General features: G+C 41.4%; 1 protein-coding gene across 1 annotated transcript in view; it reads right to left on the bottom strand.

Moving 5' to 3' along the window:
• Window positions 1–3,831: 3,831 nt before the first annotated feature.
• Window positions 3,832–24,347, bottom strand: part of LOC137262097 (fap1 adhesin-like) — a 59,224-nt gene continuing 38,708 nt past the window's right edge. The window contains exons 9-14 of the mRNA XM_067799874.1: window positions 17,858–17,952; window positions 17,533–17,613; window positions 12,317–12,392; window positions 11,384–11,494; window positions 5,901–10,643; window positions 3,832–3,876 (exon numbers count right to left, since the gene is read on the bottom strand). Coding sequence (XP_067655975.1) covers window positions 3,872–3,876; window positions 5,901–10,643; window positions 11,384–11,494; window positions 12,317–12,392; window positions 17,533–17,613; window positions 17,858–17,952 — 5,111 coding nt within the window. The 3' untranslated portion in view covers window positions 3,832–3,871. The remainder of the gene's footprint in view (window positions 3,877–5,900; window positions 10,644–11,383; window positions 11,495–12,316; window positions 12,393–17,532; window positions 17,614–17,857; window positions 17,953–24,347) is intronic.

Here is a 24,347-nt window from a genome sequence, read left to right on the forward strand (position 1 = left end):
GCGGAGAACGCTGGCTGAAGCGAATGGAACTATTTCAATCCTTCTCACTGCTAGTACGGAAGATTCTGTGATATGTAATGTCGTGCGTATGAATGAATCTTTTCATGGCTTTGAAGATTTTATGTAAAGGAAAACTTGGGCAGGAAGTAGGACATGTAATCGCCTGGCTTGAGAGGTTCTTCGGAAGAATGCACTCCTTGTCACCGTAAATTACCTGACGCAATGAACAGACTACAAAATGTATTACCGATCTTTTCTTCAGCTGGAGCTCTGTCAATTTTATCTCGGTGGAAAATTGGCCTGTTTATCGACATTAGCAAGACGCCGATATTTCCAAAGAAAACCATGGTCCCTTGATTTCATATCAAGAGCATGAAATGAAATTATTTTTCTGCCTGAGAATTCGCTGTAGACAGTAGCGTCTCTTTGAATTAAATCCCAACTCCTGGAAACCTATCTGTGGTTACTTCGTCACTTCACTAGTGCTCGTAGGTTTCCCCAAACGTTACAATTTCGAAAGGCTTACACCACTTCTTGATTTCTCACATGAAGTAAATGTGAAAGCGGTGTTGAACCGAAATCACTAAGAAGCATGTGTATTCAGCCTGGTTACCTTCGTCTGTTGCGTCTGCGCAGGCGCAAAGCGCCAAGAAAGCAGCCTGCTGTATATTATGGTACATAACTCACATGATTTGTTTGTTTGTTGTTTATATTCCAGCCATAAGGCGGTGGTCTGTAAATAATGGAGTTTGAGCCAGGAAATACAGTGATCAACAGCATGAGCATCGATCTAAGCACATTGAATACCATGGCATGTGTCATCAACGTCAGCTAGTCTGACCACCCGATCCCGACAGTTGCCGCCTAAGAAAAACATGGACTGCTGAAGATCCGTTCTAACCCGGATCTTCATGTGGCTCTTCATATCTATAACTGATCGTATAACTCTACCGTCGAGGGGATGAAAAGCATTACTAATTTTCTCTTGTATGTTTGTTGATATTGTTCTGTTTTGTATTTTGTTTTGTCGTCTCATGTGCAATAAGGTGCCTCTGCGAAAGTGTTTTTTTTTTTCATTTCAACACAAACATGAATGCCCGGAGACGTTTGTTTACAGCGGAGACTAAGCACACAAACTCATATCTGGATTCGTTCAGTATGCACGTCGTTGCATTGAGTGTAAACCAGTGAGACATATTAGCATCAGTATATCTGTGGTGAATTACTGTACCCGTTGGTGAGTCCTGGAAGGAAAATAGATCCATACTAACCCATGTTCGTCGTGGGAGGTGACTAGATGAATCAGACTCTGGGGTTTGCTTATGGTCTTCGTATCTCGACTGAGCGGCTGAATGCTGAACATGTCAGTCACTAGATTGTCTGGTTCAATGGTAATATAGCTGGAATATAGGCATTCGCAATCGAAATTACAATCACGATCGTAACTCTAAATTATTGTCTATGTTGCTATGGACAATCGTGATCTTCTGTGCTTAAGATAAGGTTATCCATGGCAACACAGACAATAATTTAGAGTTACGTCCCTTAATGAGGCACTAGGCCCAGATTTACAAAGATCTCATAGCGCTAAGATAGTCGAAAGTGCCATACATTAACATTAACTTACGACTGTCCTAACGGTAAGAGAGCTTCGAAAATCTAGGCCCTGATCTGGAACGATTAATGTTTCTCGCCAACAGCTTAACCAAGCTGCATGCAGGCCAATACCTGCTGCCTCGACCATGGCAGTGGATACCGTCCACCTTAGCTGCATTTCTGCATCCGAAACAGTGGGTAGCTCTTGTCTGATTGCAATAAAGTATCTTAGTAGTAAAGGCTTTTCGGACTTTCTAATGCCTGGATGGCATTGTGACTAATCTAGTCTCATCATATTTGTGGGTTTTTGATATTTTCGGAACATTTAACCCTGTCATGTACAAACATAGTCTTTTTCCTGTGATATCTAAAAGACGATTTATTTGAATCCGTAAATTAAACATTATCATTAGTAAACTACAGCCATTACTACTCTCTTGGGGGCGGTGGGGTAGCCTAATGGTTTAAGGCTCCGCTCGTCACGCCTATGACGCAAGTTCTATTCAGTACATCATTCAGTACATGATATTTCCACCATTTTCAGATTTCCGTTTGTCAGAGCACGCTGTAGAACTGAGAACGCTTGCAAGGATTAGGAGCGTAGTGTTGCAATATAACAAGATACGATGTATCAAATAATACTGATTAATATTTATAGATCCAGTTGAACGAGTTGGTCTCAAAATTCTGGACTGGTTATTGTTATAAGCAGTTAAAATATTAACGTAACTGGTGTTTACAATTCTTTTATACCGTAACATTTCAGTTTTAAATGAAACCCGTGAAGGTACGGGTCAGAAAGGGTCAGGCTCGCTGACTGGTTAAAACATCGATCTTCATGCTGTTGATCCCTGGATTGTCTGCTTCAGACTTGATTATTTACAGATCGCTGCGATATAGCTGGAATATTAATGAGCGCGGTGTAAAACTTAAGTCACTAAGTGTTGTGCGACCGAATCGCTAAATTTAATGCTGTTATTTTAAGTTTAGATACAAGGGAAACTACTGTGTAATTAATGTTTACCTGAAGTTGGCGACATACACGGCCTTTCCGATAAACGTAGGCAACTTCTACGAATGCAGGTGGGAATAAGTTCCAAGGGGGAATTCAGCTATTTTGTAGAAGTCTTCCATTCTAACTATTTGCGTCACCACTGAACTTGATGTCCAAGACGTCATATATCTCACGGATAGTCAGATGGATGGTACTTTTTTCAAGAAAACGATACAGTCGTCCATCTTGAGAGGGCAGTAGTTCTGTTCAACAGCTGAAAATGTTTTGAGCCAACCATAGTGGACATTTTGTTAATGAATTTGACCAAAAGCACAAGCATCAAATGTGTTGTTATCATGCCATGTCTTATTGTCTTTTGCATGTGTGGTGTTACAAGTAACATATGGAGATTTCTTGTGAGATGAGCTTTCATTTGATATATCACATGGCATAATTATTGACAAAATATATGTGTGTATAATCATTTTAATGATTTTGGCGGCCATCTTGAAAATGCCACAAGGTAGAAAATGCAGAACTTTGCACATGGCAATGATGTTCTGAGGCTTTCCTGAAAAAAAATCAGCCTTCTATTTTTTTCCAGTTTTACATACTGTTTGTGTTTAATGGGCATGTCCATGTTCATTTAAAAGCCTCCTTAACTCAGGTAACGAAACGTAACCAGCAATTGATCATGATCATGAGTTTCAGGGGAAATGTCACGTGAACGATTGGTTGCATGTTTGATGTGTCGCCGGACTTTCTCCAAACGTGAGGGTATGGAATACCGCAACAATCTATACCTTGAAATGAGTTCATCTTCAGTCATCAATTCCTAGCTTCAGTTTTTCTTAGACTTCCACGGCAGCTATTTACGACGCCATTGTTACCAACGACTGTAGGCACTTACAACATGGAGTGGGCTATAGCAGGCTTCGGTCGTAGCTGTAGCTTTACAATCACTTTGTGCAAGAGGCGGGTGACCCTACAAATATTTTACAATCAGAGTTACGACTATCGATGAGATACCATCTCTTTGTGCATCAGCGTCCCGGTGTTCACTGCCGTAACTCAGACTCATTCACTCATGAAGAAAATCAGTTAAGTAAAACACAAAATAAACAACAACATAGTTTATTTCAATAAATATAATATATTACATAAACGAAGTAATGTGCGATTTTCTCCAAGTGATGTTATATTAATTCTAAAAGCTATGATGCACATATATTTCCTTAATTGTGGGATTTCTCATTTTCTCATTCAAAGGTCACGTGACTTCTATTCTGAAACAAAGCAAGAAACATAGAATTATGTAATCATAATTATGGCGTAAATTTACTCATGATAGCTTGACATGTGCGCTTTCACAACTCCCGACGTAACCATTTGCGTCTTGTAATCCTCTCAGAAATGTACAAGCATCTGGCATATTTTTAAATTTTCATGAAGTTTGAAGTTAGATCATATTTCACAGATGGGATCCACGCATATTTCTTACTGTTGACTAACCACGAGTGCAGTTGATTGATTGGACATGACATCGATCACTTAAGATAGTTTCAAATGAAGATCCAACCTTACACGAAATCAAGTGAGATGTATACTTTCTTTTGCTCTTCAGCATATATGAGACCTTCAGTCTCACTTGCACTCGCACCGACGTGTACTTGAGTCTCCTTGGCCCTTGAGGTGTGATGCCTGGTCCAAGTTAGGTCTAGACTATCATTGTATTCTGACGATGTCTCCGCGAACAGTAGTGTATGGATTAATTGCTAACGAACGCTATATTCGTACCATGTAATTGGGTTTCCTTGTTCATTTTCACCAGCACTGATGTAAAGCATCGGTCTTGTAAAAGACCTCCAAATCGATTCTCCGGAAATGTTCTATGGCATAATTTGATGTTTTCTTGAATTTTTCATATTTCTTTGTTATATTATCACTGTTTCATACTATGACCGCCGCATTGAAGATGGACATTCTCATCAACTTGCCTATTTTTGCTTAGCATTAAGGTATACTGCATGATTCGATGGTATGGGAGCATGTCGTTAAAATGAATGGAAATAGTATGACCGGCAAAAACATCGACAGGATTTTTCGTCAGTTTAGACCGGAGAAGGGTTTAATACCAATTTCGTGGCATGCACACGAGACCAAACGGAACAAAACGAAGCCGTGTCAGATTTCAACTCAGTGTGCAATCGATCTTAGAATGGTTGAAGCAAATAAGTCACAGAAATTCCAAAGATGGATCTGCAGGATTTTAGAGTCACGGCGTTGGAGGTTGACATTCCATAATACACACACGTCCTTAGTGAGTGAATAATTTACAACTGACGGCAACAGGAGGCATATTATCCACTATAGTTCTTGAATATCCGGGTTCATAACAATGGTATATGCTCTTGTGCAAATATCACTTCACATGCAACAGTGTATTGTTGACGTGATCCGGACACCATTCTTGACATCATATATCATTGTGAAGGAAGGTCGGAATGACGTCACAATACCAACACCAGAAGAGTGTTGTTGTCAGTGAAAAGGTGTAGTTTTATAACACGCCTCTCCTATATAGGAGATCAACAAAACTATAAAATTTTGCGAAACAAGTGACAACATGCTTGAATTTCTTAGCAACACCTACCTATAATTAAAATCTATATCTGCGCTTAAGAGGCCACATTCCTCTAGTACATACCTACTGACTGTATCATTATGAATCGGTAGAGAGTATGTATGTATGTATGTATGTATGTATGTATGTATGTATGTATGTATGTATGTATGTATGTATGTATGTATGTGTCAATAGAGATACAATTTTATAAACATTGTGATATACAAAGTAATAAAATGATATTCATCTTCAGTTAGACTGAACACACATTTTATATAATCTATCGTTTTTGTTTGTTTGGGGTTTGTTTGTTTGTTGGGATTTTTCTCGTTTTATTTTTCCGATTATTCCAATATATCAACCTGTTTCAATTAGCAAATCAAAACGGATATCAATCTCTTCAAAGTAACAAGCGTATTTTCAGCCTACTCGTACACTGGGATTTCAATTATGTTTTGTATGTTTGTTGTTCAACGCCGCAATCAGCACTATTCCAGCCATATGGCGACGGTTTGAGACTGGACCGGACAATCAAGTACAGCACCATGGGCATCGTTCTACGTACCGATGACGTGTGTCAACCAAGTCAGCGACGCTGACTACCCGATCCCTTTAGACGCTTCTTACGACAAGCATGGGATACAGAAAAACAATTCCAACAATTCACGCTGACCAGTTACTAACCTTGACTGGCGTCGACTTGGGATTCCCTGACTCGGACTTGGGTTGTGTGGGACCCACAAACAGATCGAACCTTCATAGCATCTGCCTGACTGCTGCTCTGGGACACATCACTTCCATTGCTGTCAGGGTCTGGAGCTTCGGAGACGTTGACCTTTGGAACGTCCTTGGCACCCCCTTGCTTCCCCGTGACCTTCCGTGTCTTCGGCTCCTCCTGTGATTCTGAGCTTGAGGTGGCGGTGGTGGATGAGGGTGAGGAATAGTTAGCAGTGGAGCTGCAGGTGTCTATTGTGATTGCTGGCACCGAGGCTGTGGCTTTTGCGCTTTTATCTAGAGCCCTTTTAGAACTGTCACGTGATTTAACAGAGTGAAGTGATGATTTTTTTGTAAGGGACGTGTCACTTGATTTTATTACTTTCTTTGATCTACTCTTATTCAATTCGGCGGAGCTCGATTTCAAAGCTGATGCATCCTTTGACTGACTTTTTTTCACGATTTTTTCTTGGTGGGAATCGCCCGACGATACACTTGAAACGCTTGTTTTGGATTGTTGTTTGTTTGTCTTCTTCCGTACTTCATTTGTCACTCTCCCTGATGACTTTTTTGGGAGCCTGTCTTTACTTTCAAAAATAATTTTCCCATCCACAGAAACTTGACTTTCGTCCGAGTTTCCAGAGGACTCCATGGAGGTTTTAGATATCGACATCTTATCTGATGATTCAGGTTGGACAAGGCTACGGAATGAATTACGGGCGTTTGAAACCGTTGGCGCCAAGCTAGATGGAGCCCCCACGAGCGTCAAATTGGCAAGATTTTGGATCTCTTCAGCGATTCCTTCCGTAAGTGACGGAGATGACACATACTGATTGCCATTGGTATCTTCATCACAGGGAGCCGCGATGCGTTCAGCGTCGCTCAGGGATACAACAATCTGCGAGACCACATCTTTCACCATACTGTGAATGCTGGAATCAGTATCCGTCTCCACTCTGCCAGCACCTTTCTGAACAGATCCGTCATCCCTTTCCAAAGGTAAAGTCGCAATCTGCTGGGCGACATTTTCCATATTGTTTGAACTGACTACTCCATGCACGATGTTGGTTTTCACTCCCTCTAATGCAGTCACAAGGGTGTCTTGTATTCCATCCACTTGGTCTCTGGTGCCAGTTAACGTTCCAGCCAGTGAGGACAACTCCATTTGACTCAGTTTTCCCTGCTTGATGTTTGCAATGGTTTGGCTGATTACTTCAGCAACAAGATCGTTCACGCATGTCAAGGTGTCCTGTTTGACTTCTGTGTCTTCCGGTGGAGCTGCCTGATCTGATTGAAGAGGATCAGAGACTTGAGACGTCTCTGGTTGAAAACCCGTTTTGCTGTCTATGGCATCGATATCAGACTGGGAGTATGAGTCACTGGCCAACGCTTGATTCAATGTTACAAGAACAAACTTGGCAACCTCAGAAGATGGGACTTTGTCCAAAGGAATATCCTCAGATGAAGCTTTGGAAGACGTTGTTGAACTTGTGATTTGTGTCGCCTCGTCTACCACTTCATCTTTTATCCCAGCTATTGCATTCTCAACGATCATCTCGGCAATCTTCTTGTTCAGAGTTTCAAGTACCAGTGAAGATGTCCCCCGAACACTGGAGTCAGACATGCATTTGGCACTTTCGGTTGGCGTCTTCTTGGATCCCTCTGCCGAAGATGTCATATTTTGTATCGATTCCACAGCGGTTTGCATATGACTGTACAGAAATTCTTCAAGAAGAATTGAGGAGCTTCTGATGTCATCCGCAGTCCTATCGTCAGTGGATCGTCTTTTTTCTGAGACAACTCTTTGGAGACACTGTAACACATACGATTCTGTCTCTTTTGGAACCTCCGACGATTCTTTCCTCTTTCCTGGAGTAATGTCATCTGAGGGCTTCTCTCTGACCTTAGAAATAAGTTGAAGTTTTGTAGTATCGTCCAGTGTCAAATACCCTTCATCCAACTCGCCTTGAATCCCATTTAACAAATCCTCGACAAGCCTGTCTGCCAAAATTGAAGATCGTTTCCTTGCATTTTCATCTATCGTGAGAACCCCTCTGGAAATATCACTCTGTATTTGTTTAATAACATCACTGACAACGTTCCTGGCAATAACGGAGGATTCATTTTTAAGGAGAGAGGTTACACTTTCTGGTTTCAGATGTTGCAGAGAGGACTGCCTAGGAGTGTGCATCCCACCTAACACCGTTAACAGAGTAGCCTGAACAAACTCGATTAAAAGGCTTGCATCGACACTGGACAAAATGTTACCAACAGTTTTGAGTTCTGGTGTCATCACAGATTTGGTCCTATCTAAATGAGACTTAATTGCTGAAAATCGGTCAGCGATTGCATGAAAGTATACCGATGCTGTCCTTCTCTGAGACACATCATTCACCACTCTCCGAAGGTCCTTGTGGAGAAGGTCCACATCCATATTCATAAAGTCTTTACCTGGGCATATCTCTGTCATGAACTCGGCCACACAGTCTCTGGAAACCTTTCCACGCTCTAAGCCCACAATCAACTCTTGCAAAACTGAGGTGACGAAGCCTACAATCTTGGATGAAAGTTGTGACGAAGACGAAATCGCAGCCTCTACTCCACGTCTGGTGTCAACAAGAGAAGTATCACTAGTAATGCCTTCAGCTATATCCTGGGCGACCTGCACTAGTGTTTGTCTGACTAAAGACTCTATATTCTGAGAGTCCACTGAACCGTAACTTTTAAACTGTACTGGAGTTGGTGGCCGTGACAGCACTGACTCTACTGAAGCTTCTTGACCTATTCTGTGAAGAGTGTCCCATATGAACTTTTCCAAATCATTGCCAGACATCACACTGCTTAGCCTCCTGACACCCAAACTTTCCGTGTCGGTCGAGAGAGGCAAGCTCAGTAAGCTCACGTCCTCTGTTACACACATCACCACCTTGTTCAAAGTCAGACTGATCAGGTTCTCAATCATGAAGGAATCACTCTCATCGATCTGTATACGACTCGAACACTTCTGGGGATCGCCAATGAGGTAACTCTGAAGAATGATTGCAAATATTTTCTTTGCGTCATCATACCCAACCCTATCTTCGCTGAGGAGGCGAGTAATTTCTATGAGAGTCATTTTCATATGTTGAGGCAAGGAACTGGTATCATGCAGCCCTTCCTCTGATACATATATTGATGGCGTTACATCCCCCTGAGGAGCAAGTGAACAGGCGATTGAGGAAAGCATATGAACAGGTATATTCCTCTCAGTAAGATCTCTATTGATCCTGTCCATTGCTGCTAAGACCACATCAGTTGCTAGTGAGGACTCAGTTGGAGAGGGTCGTTTCATTGTGGACAGATAGCTTTCACCTGGGCTGCTGCCAATTGTTGGAACATTTGATATGCCTTCCAACGTGGATGATCCTACTTTCAGGAAGGAGGCTGCGAGTGCTTTGAGGGCTTCTTTTTCAAATTCCTCATCATCCATATGCTCCTGAATACTGTCCATGACTTCTTTTACAACCTGTTCTGCAACTTCAGTACTTGTCATTTCCATGGGATCTATGCTTTCAGTTGATGAGAACTGAATGCCTTTGTCAGTGAGAAGCTTGCGGCCAGTATTGACCAATGCATTCCCTATGCTCTGAATTTCTTCCTCAGTTATAGTGCCGCTGTCGATTTGGTACAAAACGGAATCAATCATTCCTTGTACATAATCCTTCCTTGACCGCTTGCTGTCATGCCTTGTGCTGATTATCTGCATGAGTTCATTTTCTGAGAACTCTCCTGCTTTGATGCTCACAAAAATCTGAGTTAGGATATCTGAGACAAACTCAATCATTTCTGTACGTGGCTTCTCCTTAGATGTATAAGTATGGTACGAGGACACAATAGCCGTGACAACCTTATCCATAACAACACCCACCACAGTGTTAGCTTCCATCTCGTCAAGGACATCGTTGAGAGTCTTCCTCAGATCACTTTCCAGCCTACAATCCCCACCACGTATGGCACTGACCACGGCTGACCCGATCTCTCTCACTCCATCCTGGGACAGGCTTTTGGACACAAGGTCATTTTTTACCCTACTCAGCGTTGTTGTAACAAAGTCCTCAAGGGCTGAGTCACTGATATGATCATCCTCATCAAACGCTTCTTCTGCTGCACTGGACAAGGTTCTGGATATCAGTCTGTCTAAAGCTTGCTCGCTGATGTCTCCAACAGCCTCTGCATCACTCTGAGCTTCTTTCACAATAGATTGGGTAATTGCTGTTAGATCCTCCTGACTCACTGACCCCGATCGTATGTCATCTAGAATCTTGCTGAGGGTGAACCTCACAAGGTCGTCAGCAACATGATCGGAGGGCGATGACAAAACATCATCTGCATTCTTTCCTGAAACATGTTTGATTCTCAAGATCTCCATGCAATATCCTGTAAGCTTCACTAGATCGTCTCGTTTGATACGGCTGTTGTTGAGGTCATCCAGGAGGCGGAGCAAGAGAGATTCGACAAACCCAGTCTCCTGCTTCGTAGGCATAGATGGTTCCTTTGTGTCAAATTCAAACTCTGATGTAAGCGGATCGCCAGGCAGTGGAGATGGGACCGGAGTCAGCATGTGTTCAGACACGGGTTTCAGACCAGACCCAGCGCCCATGACGTCAAGACTGTCCATGGGAGCGGGGATGATTGACTCGTCGAAGCTGAACCGTACTGATCTGCGCCTTGAATCTGAAGGAAAGAATACAAATAAAGTTAATAGGCTTTCAAGAGGATATGTGAGTATGGTTTAATGTGGATTTAAGCAATATCCCAGCGATTGTTAGAACTAGGATAATATTAAAGGTTTTTCAAAACCGTTTCACAAAACTCTCGTAAACCTAAGAGTTCGTATTTTTTCTGGTAGCATTCGTAACTCCTATACAGTAACATACGAAGTACGAATGTTACGAGAAAAGTTACGACAAGCTTAGGAGAGCTTTGTGAAACGGGGCGCAGCAGGCAAGTGGTCTGCTGTTTATCCCTTCACTATTCTAGCGGATAGCTTTAATAACCAGAGATCGACATTATCAACAACGATTCGCGGGGTCGGAAGTATATACTAGCAATCAAAGCAATACAGGATGTTTCTATAACCATCTTAGCTTCCTTCGCTGACATTTCTTTCACATTTAATGTTATTTCTCGTCACATTACAGGCTAAGAATACTAACTAAATTGTATAACCTTAACTTGTGCGAAAACAATACATGATGCAAAAAGTCCCTTCCACACCGTGTTAAGAGATTCGGTGGCTTTGGTGTCGGTGTATCACCTTACTTCGACGGCGTTAATCCCTGCGCATGATATCAATCACTGGATTATACGATCGTAACTTGATTAAACGCGGTTTCTGCCATATAACAAGGCTAATGATGAATGGGGCGTATAACAATAAATACTTCATCTATTCACCAAACAACAGCCCCTACCTCCGATGGAGCTCTCGTCAGAATGCTGTGCGATGAAGGAGAGTTCTTCATCTGTGCCAGTGTCTGGACGTTCCAGGTCGTTCTGGTCATACAAGTAGTCATCATACAAGTCTGCAGGAACAATGGCGTTTCAAGATAATTGCTAGACACAACGTGTGTTCCTTTACTGCTTTTTGGATACTATGCTTAACATAACGTAAGCAGGTTAAAGTGACTAGAGTGAAGAGAGAGTCAGAGATGCTATGGCTGAAGTGGGTATTATCAGTTCGATTAGACATTTACCCCTTCGTATCCTCATAAAGAAGTTCAGAGAGACAGACTCAATACATTATGCATAAGGCACGCCATTAATTAGTCTCATATGCAGTATTTTAGTCTTAGCAGTGGACATCTTGTACGCGTTGGTATGTAAATATATAGCCTAGATTCACTGTGAGACGCAGAATAAGGTTCTGTGGGCATTCAGAGTAAGAGAGTTCGACTCCCGTTTATAAGTATTTCAGCGAGTCCGCTTGAAGGAAGCTGCTGGAAGTGATGCAGGTCCTTCCTTTGGAGAAACCCAAGAACAATGGCTTGGCGCTGACACGCCTTGAAACATGATCATGGGACCGGAATTCGAACTATGTGTCATCGAACTATGCCACACTGAAGATCACTATACACAGAAGATCGAATTGTGGCACCTATACACAGAGGATCGAACTGTGGCACCTATACACAGAAGATCGAACTGTGACACCTATACACTGAAGATCGAAATGTGACACCTATACAATGAAGATCGAACTGTGGCACCTATACACCGAAGATCGAATTGTGGCACCATAACGTAGGTATGGTAGTTACGGTCACCTTAGGTCACTTTGTACAACGGCAGCCTGAACTTTATAATAGGTGGCGCTGTAGTGAGATTACTTGTGCCTCCGTACTTACCATCATTAGAGTCCATCATAGAAGGGGAGGCTTGTTCCCCCGTCTCCAACAGGCGGAGGTAGGCCGGGTAGATCTCCTGAAACAAAACTCAGGCTTTAGGACACACTATCATCTACTCTCTGAAATGAACAAGCATAGAAGAAAAACCGGGGTCCTAAACTATGGTGATAAAATGAAATGAAATGAAAAGGGACCCAGGGACTATCTGTATGCCCATAACATAGACTTACCACATAAATCTAGACTTACATGGGCTTTCTTAAATATATTTGTTTCCGGATCTCTATGAGACAATTGCATGTGGGTTGATTGTTATATCATAAAACACTTTACATATAGACTCAGTTATGTTTCCTCAGGCAAGAAAGAAACCGGTTCCATGTCATTTGTATATAGTTCAATGCTAAAGTCGTGAACCGTAAAGAGGTGATATTGCAACTGAGAAAGACATTGCCACAGACTGATAAGTATATTCAAAACATACGATTAAGATGATTTCTGAAATGATTTTTTTTTCTGCTTCATTGCTAAAATGTACGTTGTGTAAGTAACAGTTATATAAACGACGGGTTGAATCTTAACGTAGACGCTAATTAATAACTTCTCGGCATGTTTGGTGGCTTTGTGTTTACTGTTGTTGTCCATCTGTCACTCAACTTTCCGTTCATTGTTAGCCCATGTTTCCTATTCCCTAACCGCCCAAACCCCCACCCACCCACCCCCTCCCTCCCAAATCCCCGACCCTTATCACGATATCTCTAATCTCCGGTGCTGCCTTCGCCCTGACAGAGGTCATTCGTCACCTCTTCTGTATACTCGTAAGAGGTGACTAACGGGATCGGGTGGTCAGGCGTGCTGACTGGGTTAACAGAGAGCATCGTATTCCAGCAGATCGATGCTCATGCTGTTGATCCCTGGATTGTCTGATCCAGATCCGATTATTTACAGACCGCCGCCAGATAGCTGGAATATTGCTGAGTTCGGTGTAAAACTAAACTCACTCACTCACTCGCTCACTTCCGTATACAACTAGAGGAACTAAGGTTAGTATCGGGGTGACAACAGCGTGTCACGAATGGGCGTACAGAGAACGCGCGTCATTTCGCAATTCAAAATTGAATCGAAATATGAAAGTGTCAGCTATCACGACAGTTACCATATAAAACGTGTAAAAATAGTAATAAATCGTATTGTGTAAACGTTACTGCAAATGTCAATGTCGTAATAAATCGTAATGTCGAAATTTCCCTGAACCAGAAATCGCCTGACGTACTTAAGTTGACATTGTTCTGACGCAAGTTCATAAATTTCGTCCAGTGAACTCATATAGCGCGTGCATTTGTTATTCGGGGGTCGAATAAATTCTTGATTCGTTTCCTATGAAGCAAAACCATTCTAATATATATTTTTTGCAAATTCAACTGAAGTCAGTTGTTTGATATTTTCAGTAAACAAAGCAATGGAAAGATGCCATACGAAAATGAAAATAACTTCGAACTTCGAAATTCATTTCAAAGAAAATGTTAGATTTCTGTACAGGAGATATACATAATGATTAATTTCAGCCTGATTTGTTAAACTTACGACAGTTTGAAGTGACTGAAAATAAAATTACATCTACGTAAACCCATAGCAAAAATCAGCTGACGATCCGAGCGGACGCCTAAAAAATCTGCTATTATTTACGTTATTTGGCGGTTTATTTCTCCCATTTAACATGCCGGTTCAAATAACCATTGTAAAATTTTCAAAGAATGATAAAACGGAAGTGATTTTCGATAGCTATGTGTACAACTTTTCATGCTTATCAAGAACAAGTCAGTTTAAGGAGAAACCTCAATCTCATCAAAGCAACGTTTTAAATCGCCACATGCACAAATTTAGCAGATTACAAATATTTAAAACAGTCAATAACCAGATTACCTGCTGTGTACACATGCGCATCCTTTTAACTCGGTCAGAGCTCGGTCGAAGTGACACCAAGCTGATATTGACATGAAATGTACAATGACATCTTTTCTCGCGGTATTGACGTGCCGTCACATACCCTTGGGGAAAGTCACAATTCACAGTATCCTGTATCGTAATAGGTTTGATAACAACCAGGTCCGCCCTTGGGTCGTTGTTGCAGGATTGTATAACATGACAGTGTCTAAATGAGCGTAGTTTAGAAAGACGCTACAATATTTGAAGTGTTATTTGTGTGTCAGCCAATTACAGAACGATATTGGCTATGGAGTACCAGATAATATGATATGAACTATTCAGTACAATGTTTTCTACATTGAATTTAGTAATTACAACAAAGTTAATTTGATCATTTAAACATCTCAGTCTTTTCATTTTCAGAAATCACGTCAAGCAGCTTTATACTCTGTTTGCAATGAAAAGGTACCGATTAAGTTCACTTTTAACACAAATGTAAATCCAGTGAAGTGAAATTATTTTGCGAATCCTCATGTGCAAAAGGACGGAACCTAGTCATCAGGAAATGAGGTTGTTGTGTAATCAATGCTTTGACTTGACCATTACCGCTACCCCGTCCCGTCCCGGCCCGTCCCCAAATCACAACCGATGTCGCAGAGACTCTTATCTCCCTGCCCCTCCGCCCTCATGTTTCAATCGGATAATGGACTGCAAACATCACCAAAAACACTCCGAAACTTGAATTCTGTGTGAAATCAAAGTCAGTCGCTTGAACCGTTCCTCTATTTTGTCACAAATTTACACCAAATTTAAACTGTATTTTTCATTAATTTATTTTCATTTTTACTGGTCTTAAATTCAACTTTATATTTTCAAGTTATAAGGCATGTTATGGTAACAAGGAGACTAGGCAAGTCTACACTAAACTATAATTAGACATGTTATATCCGCACCTCAATAACTTCAGGCTAATCGCCAAGGTTGAAATAAGAATCTTTGATAAAAGCTTACATTATCGAATTTCACAGTAAGAGGACATCAATACACCTAACTATGTGGAATTTAATATTAAAAGGCAGTTATCTCTGCCACTTATCACAACGGCCTCTAGGCAATCCAACACCATCGACATCACGGCAGCGTTAATGGCTTGAATGTCGCAATGGCTTTCTCCTCTCACCAGTGAACTGTATCAGGCAGTGAACGACTGGTCGCACGCTTTCCCAGCAATGGTTACAAACGTCAAGGTTTGTAACTCAAATCGGTATATTTCTGTTTAGTGGGGCTATTACCTTACTTCACCTTTCAAATCCATCCATATATCAACAATCGAGTCTAGGTAAAAGGTTTTAAAATTCGAACTGTGTTTCTGTTAAGGGTCGGGTACCGTTTACATACATCGACGTAACTATTCAACGTCTGTGTTAAAGTATGGCAGTCACGACAGCGACACGATGACTTTGTTGACCGCCACTTACGATCCTTTAATATGTTTGTATTTTGTTTCAGCAGTGGTGTTTACAAAGTGTTTAAAGGTTTCTTTGCTGCAAAGAAAATTTAAGCATTAGTTTCTAAAATTAGTTCTTTTAGTGCACAGTTCACAAGTCAAAATCTGTTGTATGGGTTCTATATGGTTTTTCGCAGTTGGTTAATTTCATAATGTCAAACAGAGACAGAGTTTACATAAAATAGAACGCAAGCACCCTACGCGGAGGAATATTCTCTCTCTAAGCCTTGCGTCATTCGTGGAAATTTCATTTCTCTCGCGTGTGCCGTATCTTTCATTAACTACATTACACACGGATCCATATCAAAATATTATCGTCACCCAAATATTCATGAATTTAATACCCTGCTGTTTCCTCCAAATACTGACAATCCCCCAACTTCATTTCCATTCCCCAACTCCAGTAGCCCCGCTAGATAATTGTTAGTATCTGTGTCAATCGGATTTAGTCATGATCTCTTTCGCACAAACAGCATGTGGCCTCAGAGCTATGTAAATCAATATTTAGATAATATTGAATATCGACCGGTTCTAAAGGAAATTAACTTGATATGATCTCCACAATTGTAGAACTGGAGTCCTTGTTCTCATGGTAACGTCAGACATCGATGGGAAAAAATTCAAAATACAGAAAAAGAAAGCTGTTAGTCTGAGTGTGAATTTCGCAATTGATAAAAGTCATATGTATTTTCAGCATCGTTGTTTTAGTCAAGCGAATTGACAGGAGCTAAAATATATTGGAAATGTTCGCAAGTGATCATTCATGTCATTCCGAGACGACATTACGGAAGAGAGTGAGCGGTGACCAATGCAGACAACTGTTACACGCATCCTTGTCACTGAAATGACAAACAGTGCATCCAGTCATGGCAAAGTCACATCACTCTACGGTTACAAATTATACTTGCTCTGTGGAGCTGGGTCTATTGCCACCGGAGGTTAGGTCTACCTCTGAATCATTCAAACTGATATTGCATATAATAACGCGACACTCTATTGAAAATAAATAGTGAGTGAGTGTAATTTTACGCCGCTTTTAACATTTTACATTTATGTTCAGTATTTTAGAGGTATGTATAACCTCGGATTACGATGAACATTTACGTCGGTGTGTTCAATTTCGACATACAGTTTTAGCTGTTCGCATTATGTCATTGCTCAGTTGGAACTACGTGTAATAGTTCTTTTTCTGAAACAAGACAACATGTTACCCGTTTTAATCAGTCACAAAATAATATTTTAACATTAGTCAGGTGAACAATCGATTTACTTGAGTAGAGGGCCACAAAAAGATGAAACTCAATACCGTCTTCTTCCTAAAAAGGATAATGAGTAATTTACTGAGGGGGAAATAAAAGTATGCCGAGTTTGGATATAACATAATTGAAAATTGAAAGAACGGATGTTTACTTTGATTATGCTTATTCACCAATCAGTCATTCCAGCAGCAGTGCGTAAAAAGTCATCTTTGGCTATTGATTTTGTCTTAATCTAATTTGGTTCAAAGACTTCTGGGTTAAGAAATGCAACTGCAACCACTTGATACCAAAATGTTTTAAATTTGTGTCGAAAAAAGCAAATATATTTACCTTCAAAGTTGCTATGTCCAAGATACCATTCAGCAGTTTTATTTTTAACAAAACAGTTTTAACATTCTTAAAAGTGCACATCATTTTAAAAAAATCAACAGTGTTCAGTATTTTTGAAGTGCCTAAAACTAAGACTTAGAGTTTCAGTCCATAGTTGATGCAATGCAAAAGAGATTTTGAACATTGGCACTCACGTTTTTTACTTTGCTGACGACGGATTCAACCAGGTCGGCAGCAAATTTTCGCATTTCCAACTCCTCCTCGCCACCTTCAGACTGTAGGGAAGACAGAATCGAGGCAAAACGTATTACAACTAACCATTTAACAACAATGGGCTCAACACGTCTTTTATTTGGTGTGTTTCTGTCTATATCTCAGAAAAGTACAAATACGACTAAAAGTCAAGCAAAAAGTGGCATCTGAATTTCCACATTGAACATCATATGATTACATTTTTCAAAGTGTTCATTGCAATTTCTGCACTCCGACTGGCTGAACTGGTCACATGCTGTAACATACCGTAGCGTCTACATCTGACTGTGACGTGACTCTTTCTACGGCCTCGTCAATGGCGGCGTTCAGCATCTGCATAAACTCCAAGGATTCGGTACTTCCTGCAAAAAACACTGAAATAAGTCTCAGCAAGAGAAACCACTCTCCAAAACTTTACTTCTTTCCTTTCACATAAACAATACAACCGATTATGATACACATAAAGTAGGTGTATGCTCGTGCGTTCCTACTCGCATCACGTTACGTCTGCACGTATTACAACTCAGCACAAATCAGGGTCCAGGGCCTAGATTTTCGAAGCTCTCTCGGCGCTAAGATGCCAATACAGTTGCAAGTGCCATACATTAACAGTAACGGCTATCGTAGCGCTAAGAGAGCTTCGAAAATCTAGGCCCAGTGTATAGATTTTCGAAACTCTTTTAGAGCTATGATAGTCGTAAGTGCCATACATTAACATTGACTTACCACTATCTTAACGCTAAGAGAGCTTCGTTTGTCTAGGCCCCCTTCCTCAAAGCGATCGAAATGCTACGACAGTCGTAATTCTGCGTTAATGTATGGGAATTAAGACCGTCTTAGTGTTACGGTCGCTTTGAGGAACGGGGCCCTGTTTCCCAAAGCTCTCGTAAGCCTGAGATTTCTTAACCTTTCTCACGGCATTCGTACCTCCTATACTGTAACATAGGGGCTAGGAATGCTACGAGAAACGTCAGATCTTTGGCCTACGAGAACTTTGTGAAACGAGACCCGGATTATTTGTGTGCATCAATAGCTCGTAGTAGCTGTCTTACTTACGAATATAGGCAATCATGGAGATACATTTATTGTAAGAACAAGTATACACTGCTCATCCCTAATTTATTTAGGGGGAAGGGAGATTTTAGTTCAGAGAGAAAGTTGAGATAAATAAACTAAAATTTATTTCGGCCAGGTACCAGGAACACAGTCAAAGACAGGTAATGACCCACGCGGTGTCGAAAGGCAGGATTCATGTCAGTCAGCATATGGCCATTGTCTAGGAATTCAATAAAACAAAGTCACCGAGTATGGCCATCAAATCAACGTATTCACCACATAAATACAATAGGCAACTTGGGAAATATTCTAACCCTGATTGTTATGGCTATCCAGCCAGTGAAAGCTGGGCACGGAACTGCTAATAATGGCCGACCACGTTGTTCATCACCATCAGTCACACAATGCCGATATTGAATCTTACCAAAAGGCGAGATTAGAAATCTATGAATCATGAGAAATCTCAGCTTAAAAGCACAGTCCACTGAACGATAACTACGACCTGATGAGCAGGGGAGGCAGTAGAGTAGCCTCGTGGTACAAGCGTTCGCTCATCACGCTGAAGACCAAAGGTTTAATTGCCCACAATGGTACAAGGTGTGACGCCTATTCAGAGCGTCAACTACTGTGATACTGACGGAATATTGTCCAAAGCGGCGTAAAACAGAACTCACTCACTGATGAGAAGGAGGAATCGGAACAAACAAAAAATATGAGTCATAATTAACTATGGAAAGATGTCTTGACGAAGGTCCATAGTAAATTGGAGCACCATTTTACCGCTGAAGCAAATACCCACGACGTAATCAGTAAGAACACAATGATGAACTATTTCAGACACACATGGATGACGGCTTATTAAATAAAACACGAGAAGGTGTTTCCCAGCCGCAACCTCGACCTGCAGTTACGACATTTTATGCAAGGGGGGAAACAATTATAAATAAATAGTCTCTGGTGTATGCACGTCAAATGGAAACACGTATGTTATTGCTTTTTCCTCATATTAGAAAACTTTAGGATTTTCAACACACTCAAGTAAAGTGTCACTACATATGTTAAAGCAGACTGTACACACAGTGGTGCCTCGCAGAACCTAACAACCAGGGCCTGCATTTTCGAAGCTCCCTTAGCGCTAAGATAACCGTAAGTGCCACACATTAACATTAACTAACGACCATCTTAGCACTAAGAGAGCTTCGTAACTTCGTAAATCTGGGCCCAGGGCCCCGTTCCACAAAATGATCATAGTGCTAGGACGATCGTAACTCCCATACTTAAACACAGACTTACGATAGTAGTAGGGCTAGGACGATCGTAACTCCCATACTCAAACATAGACTTACGATAGTCGTAGGGCCAGGACGATCGTAACTCCCATACTCAAACATAGACTTACGATAGTCGTAGGGCTAGGACGATCGTAACTCCCATACTCAAACATAGACTTACGATAGTCGTAGGGCTAGGACGATCGTAACTCCCATACTTAAACACAGACTTACGATAGTCGTAGCGCTACGATCGCATTGAGGAACGGGGCCCAGGGCTCAAGTAAGGTTAAAAACTAACGGAGCAGGGGCTCCTTTCACAAAGCAACCTTTACTAGGATTAACCTTAGCCCCCACTCCTTAACACTGCACTAAGGTTACCTTAGTGACTTACGATCACCTCAGTGCTCCACTAGCGGTACCGTGTGATATTAAACTGACCTCCCCAAATAGCGTCTGGGACGTATACATACACAAGTGCACACACGTCACTATATAAGACAAATGATCATGAACGCGGCAATGAGCCTCGTCACCCCACTATACCCGGATCTTCAAAGACATCCGTGAAGATCAGGGCTAGAAATGATCTTCAGTAACCAATGCTTGTCGAAAGAGGTGATTAACAGAGTCGGGTGGTCAGGCTCGCTGACTTGGTTGACACATGTCATTGTAACCCATTGGCATAAATTGATGCTCAAGTCGCTGATCAATAGATTGTCTAGTCCAAAGTCGATTATTTATAGACCGACGCCATAGCTGGAATATCGTTGAGTGCGGCGTAAAATAAACAAGCCAAACCAAAACCTCTTCAGGGAACACTCTTAACAATGTTTACCACGTGACATCATCTTGCTCAGCAATTGAAATATATTTTGCCAGGTTATCATGTATAAGCTATATTGCTAAATTATAACCTTCTAACACATTCCTGAGAGTGCACTTGCCGACATCACGATCAAAGCCTAACGACTCGTATATCGATAATTCCTCTACAAGTGTGTTCAAAATTGAACCAGTCAATGCAAAATATCAAACCTTCAAATTGTCACAAAAACAATCATTTTTATATCTGTTGGCCTCTTTTCACTAAAACGAACACTATAAAGCGATGAATATCAAAAGCGCTGGGATCAATCGACGTTATTAATGTGCCAGTTGAAGGCACCGTAAGCAAATCTGCCGAAATATTGATCATCGCAAAGTCAGTAATTGGCATGTTAGTTACGACTCAACGTTGTCGAGGACGGCCCTGAAGGCTTGCTGATATGAAAAGACGGGGAAAGTGGTAGTTCAGAGTGTAAACTAATGCATAATGACTAATATTTCAGCAGTAGCCCTAATGAAGGACACTTAGCATTACACGAACACACACTGTACCGACCCCGTAAGAAAGAAAAACGATGGTTTTACTGGTGCCATATAAGGTCCTAATCGGACGCTAAACGCGCATTCCGATTTGCTTCCGAATGATGAGGAATCTCGGACTGACACGAAAACCAAAATCGAAAGTCCATCACTCACTAAAAAAGTGCAGGTCTAAAAACGTATGGCCTGTGACGTAGGTTCAACGCGCTGCTTTGTATGGCAAAATTTTCCCGCAGACCCGTGAGTGACAAAAGAGCAAAACATTCCATTGGACAGTTTGGAACATTTTTTTCAGTCCCGGACAAGTCAAATACATGTACGTTATAAGGTGTATGCCTCTCCCATGGGTCTGACCCCGATTTTCTCGAAACAAACTTTTTACACAAATTTGGCGAACTGAAATAACTCAATTTTTAACTCAGCTGCATTTTATAGGTGAAAAGCCCAAACACCCCATGTATTCTATCCACCAAAGTCAAATTGTCTCCTATGTTTAATCGCGATTTCACTATATTCCGCTAATAGCATTTTTCTGTGTATTCTCAAATTTGAGTAAAAACTGAAACTCAGATTAAAGTTTTCTTCGGGTAATCGGGACCTGATGTCACAGGCTCAAGACAAGCAGAGTGCCGATATACGACCGTTCTGAAAATAAGGGTACTCCCTACATCGTACGTTAAGAAACATAAATGTCATATAGCGATTAAGGAGGGTTTAGTGAACAATATGACAATAGGACACCAACAACCTTTTCTGATTCATTATGTGCTTGTAACCGCACGGTTCAGGTTGATGCTCACAGTATCAACCACTGGATTGTCTGATCGAGCGTCGATTGTTGAGAGTGGCGTTTAACAAATGGAGACGTTCGCTCTCAAGACATCTGTGAAGAGTGTGTGGCTCAAAGCCTTTCAGATCAAGGATAATTTTACGTTGGCAGTAATGGGACACAACCCTGCACATGAAGTGGTTGAGGACCCCTATGAGAGAGTTTGATGTCTCCCGTGTGGAAGGAACGAGAGCATTATGCTGGCCATAGGCGATAATCAGACCTCAAACCACCCGTTTCCATAGTCATAAGAAATGTCTTAGCATTGTCCATTACACGTCTCTCTGACTACCGCGTATTGAAACCATGACTGTGCTCGCGAAAAGGAGAACATATCTTGGCCTTCAGACGTGAACACATGGTCAATATCGCGCCGAAACTGAGATTCGAAACCGTGAACAGTCGTGTGTAAGGGACGCAACTCTGCAAAGCGGGTGACGACATCTCAGACCATGCATGCTGAAGGAGATTCTCCCAAATATGTAGTAAATGTCATGGGATGCGTTGCACAACCCCATCCAGTTGTGGTGTTCACAATTCCATGTTTTATCTGCGAGCCTAACGAGGCGGAAGGATATCTCGGGCATAATTTCCGGTTCAACGCCATCTTGCCATACATTCTGCTCGGCCATCAACTTATGACGAGTTTACTTCAAACTGCAGCACATCGCAATCAATAACATGGAACGATTACGGCCCCCGTGGGGGTAATCCCAAGAGTTAGAGGGTTTGATGATTTGGTAGCCGTTCTTCAGCTGTGAAATTGTTCTATCTGGTCGCACAAATACCGGCACGCGTTTTCAAGAGACGACGATTGTGATATAGGTCTAGTTTGAACGACTAAATCTGACAAATGTCAACCTTAGTGGTGCTTGCTAGTCAGTTTACGGACAGCCAAATGCCACAGACTGGAATATATTTCCGTGATATCAAGGGTGTTGAAGTAGGGAAGTCTACAAATTTTACGAACTCCTTGATAAGTCTAACTGTATTAAGTGTGTGGCGAACTGGCCTAGTGCTGCCAGTGACTTAAGTGAACCATTTGCACATGCTAAAAAGTGAGAAAGTTACAACAACTAAAGGAAATCCTTGAGTGTCATTGGTTCTGATGCATGCTTTTATATATTGCAGTGTATACTTGGTGCAATTAGACTCAACATGAAGCATGGAAGCCCCCACGTTTGACCACCTGATCCATTACGCCACCCAGTAGACCAGCATAGCATGATGGTTACCTTTTATGAATCGGAATCCTAAAGGGTGCATTTGCTATGCACATTCTAAACTTAAATAAAAAATGGGAAGGTGTTTTCATCTCACAAATTCCCCACACCTTTTAGAAAACACAAATAATCGGTTTCGAGGATTACAAAATGAGGACGACGAGGACATTGCAAATTGAGTGTTTCGAATTCAATCAATAGTTAGCACGGCAGCTGAATTAAGTAGTTCACAGCAAAGGTTTAGACACGGAAAAATTCAGTTCTTTTTCAGGAATTTAATCTATTTAACCACTGAAGGGGGGAAAACGTAACTTGCTCACGTTTCTCGGCAAGTAACTGATTTAGCGGTGCGATCAACTCTCCATAACTCTCAATACAGACTTGACTGGCTCTCGGCTTCATCGTGTAGAGTTTGAAGTGACGTTATTATCAAACTGAAATAGCCCTCTGCTGGCACCACCCGCCCTGTTACGTTACTTCAGGAATATCAAAGTTGCTCTGTACCGACCCGTTTTCTGATCTGCAAGTGGTCTCTGGGAAGCAAAACGTCACCAAAAACTGAAAAAACGCAATTTTTGCACTCCCAGACCCCTTAAAGGGTCGTCGACAATTTTCAGAAAACAACAACCGAGATCGATTACAAACAATTCCAACTTCTTTCCATAACATCTGCGTAAACAAGATCGGGATTTTCTGTTCATTTAAAAATAAAACTATACTACAACCCAACTATAGACAATCTGCATCTTACACTGGAAATATAACCACCCAAAGTAAGTGCTGAAATGTTCTGCTGTCATGAGGCCTTCGTTAGCCGAGCTAAACAGACCAGAGTTAACGCCCTTTGATTATGCAGTAATTTGTGCCACTTGATATTTGATTCTCCTGCCATGTCCCAAATAAAATAATAACAATACTGAAATCAATCAGGTGAAAAAACGCTTACGAAAGTACGAAAGAAGCATAAGAACTGGACATGTAAGCAGCAGGGCTGTACAGATTGATGGTGT

The sequence above is a fragment of the Haliotis asinina genome, chromosome 14 (genome assembly GCF_037392515.1).
Source record: "Haliotis asinina isolate JCU_RB_2024 chromosome 14, JCU_Hal_asi_v2, whole genome shotgun sequence".
Lineage (NCBI taxonomy): Eukaryota > Metazoa > Mollusca > Gastropoda > Lepetellida > Haliotidae > Haliotis > Haliotis asinina.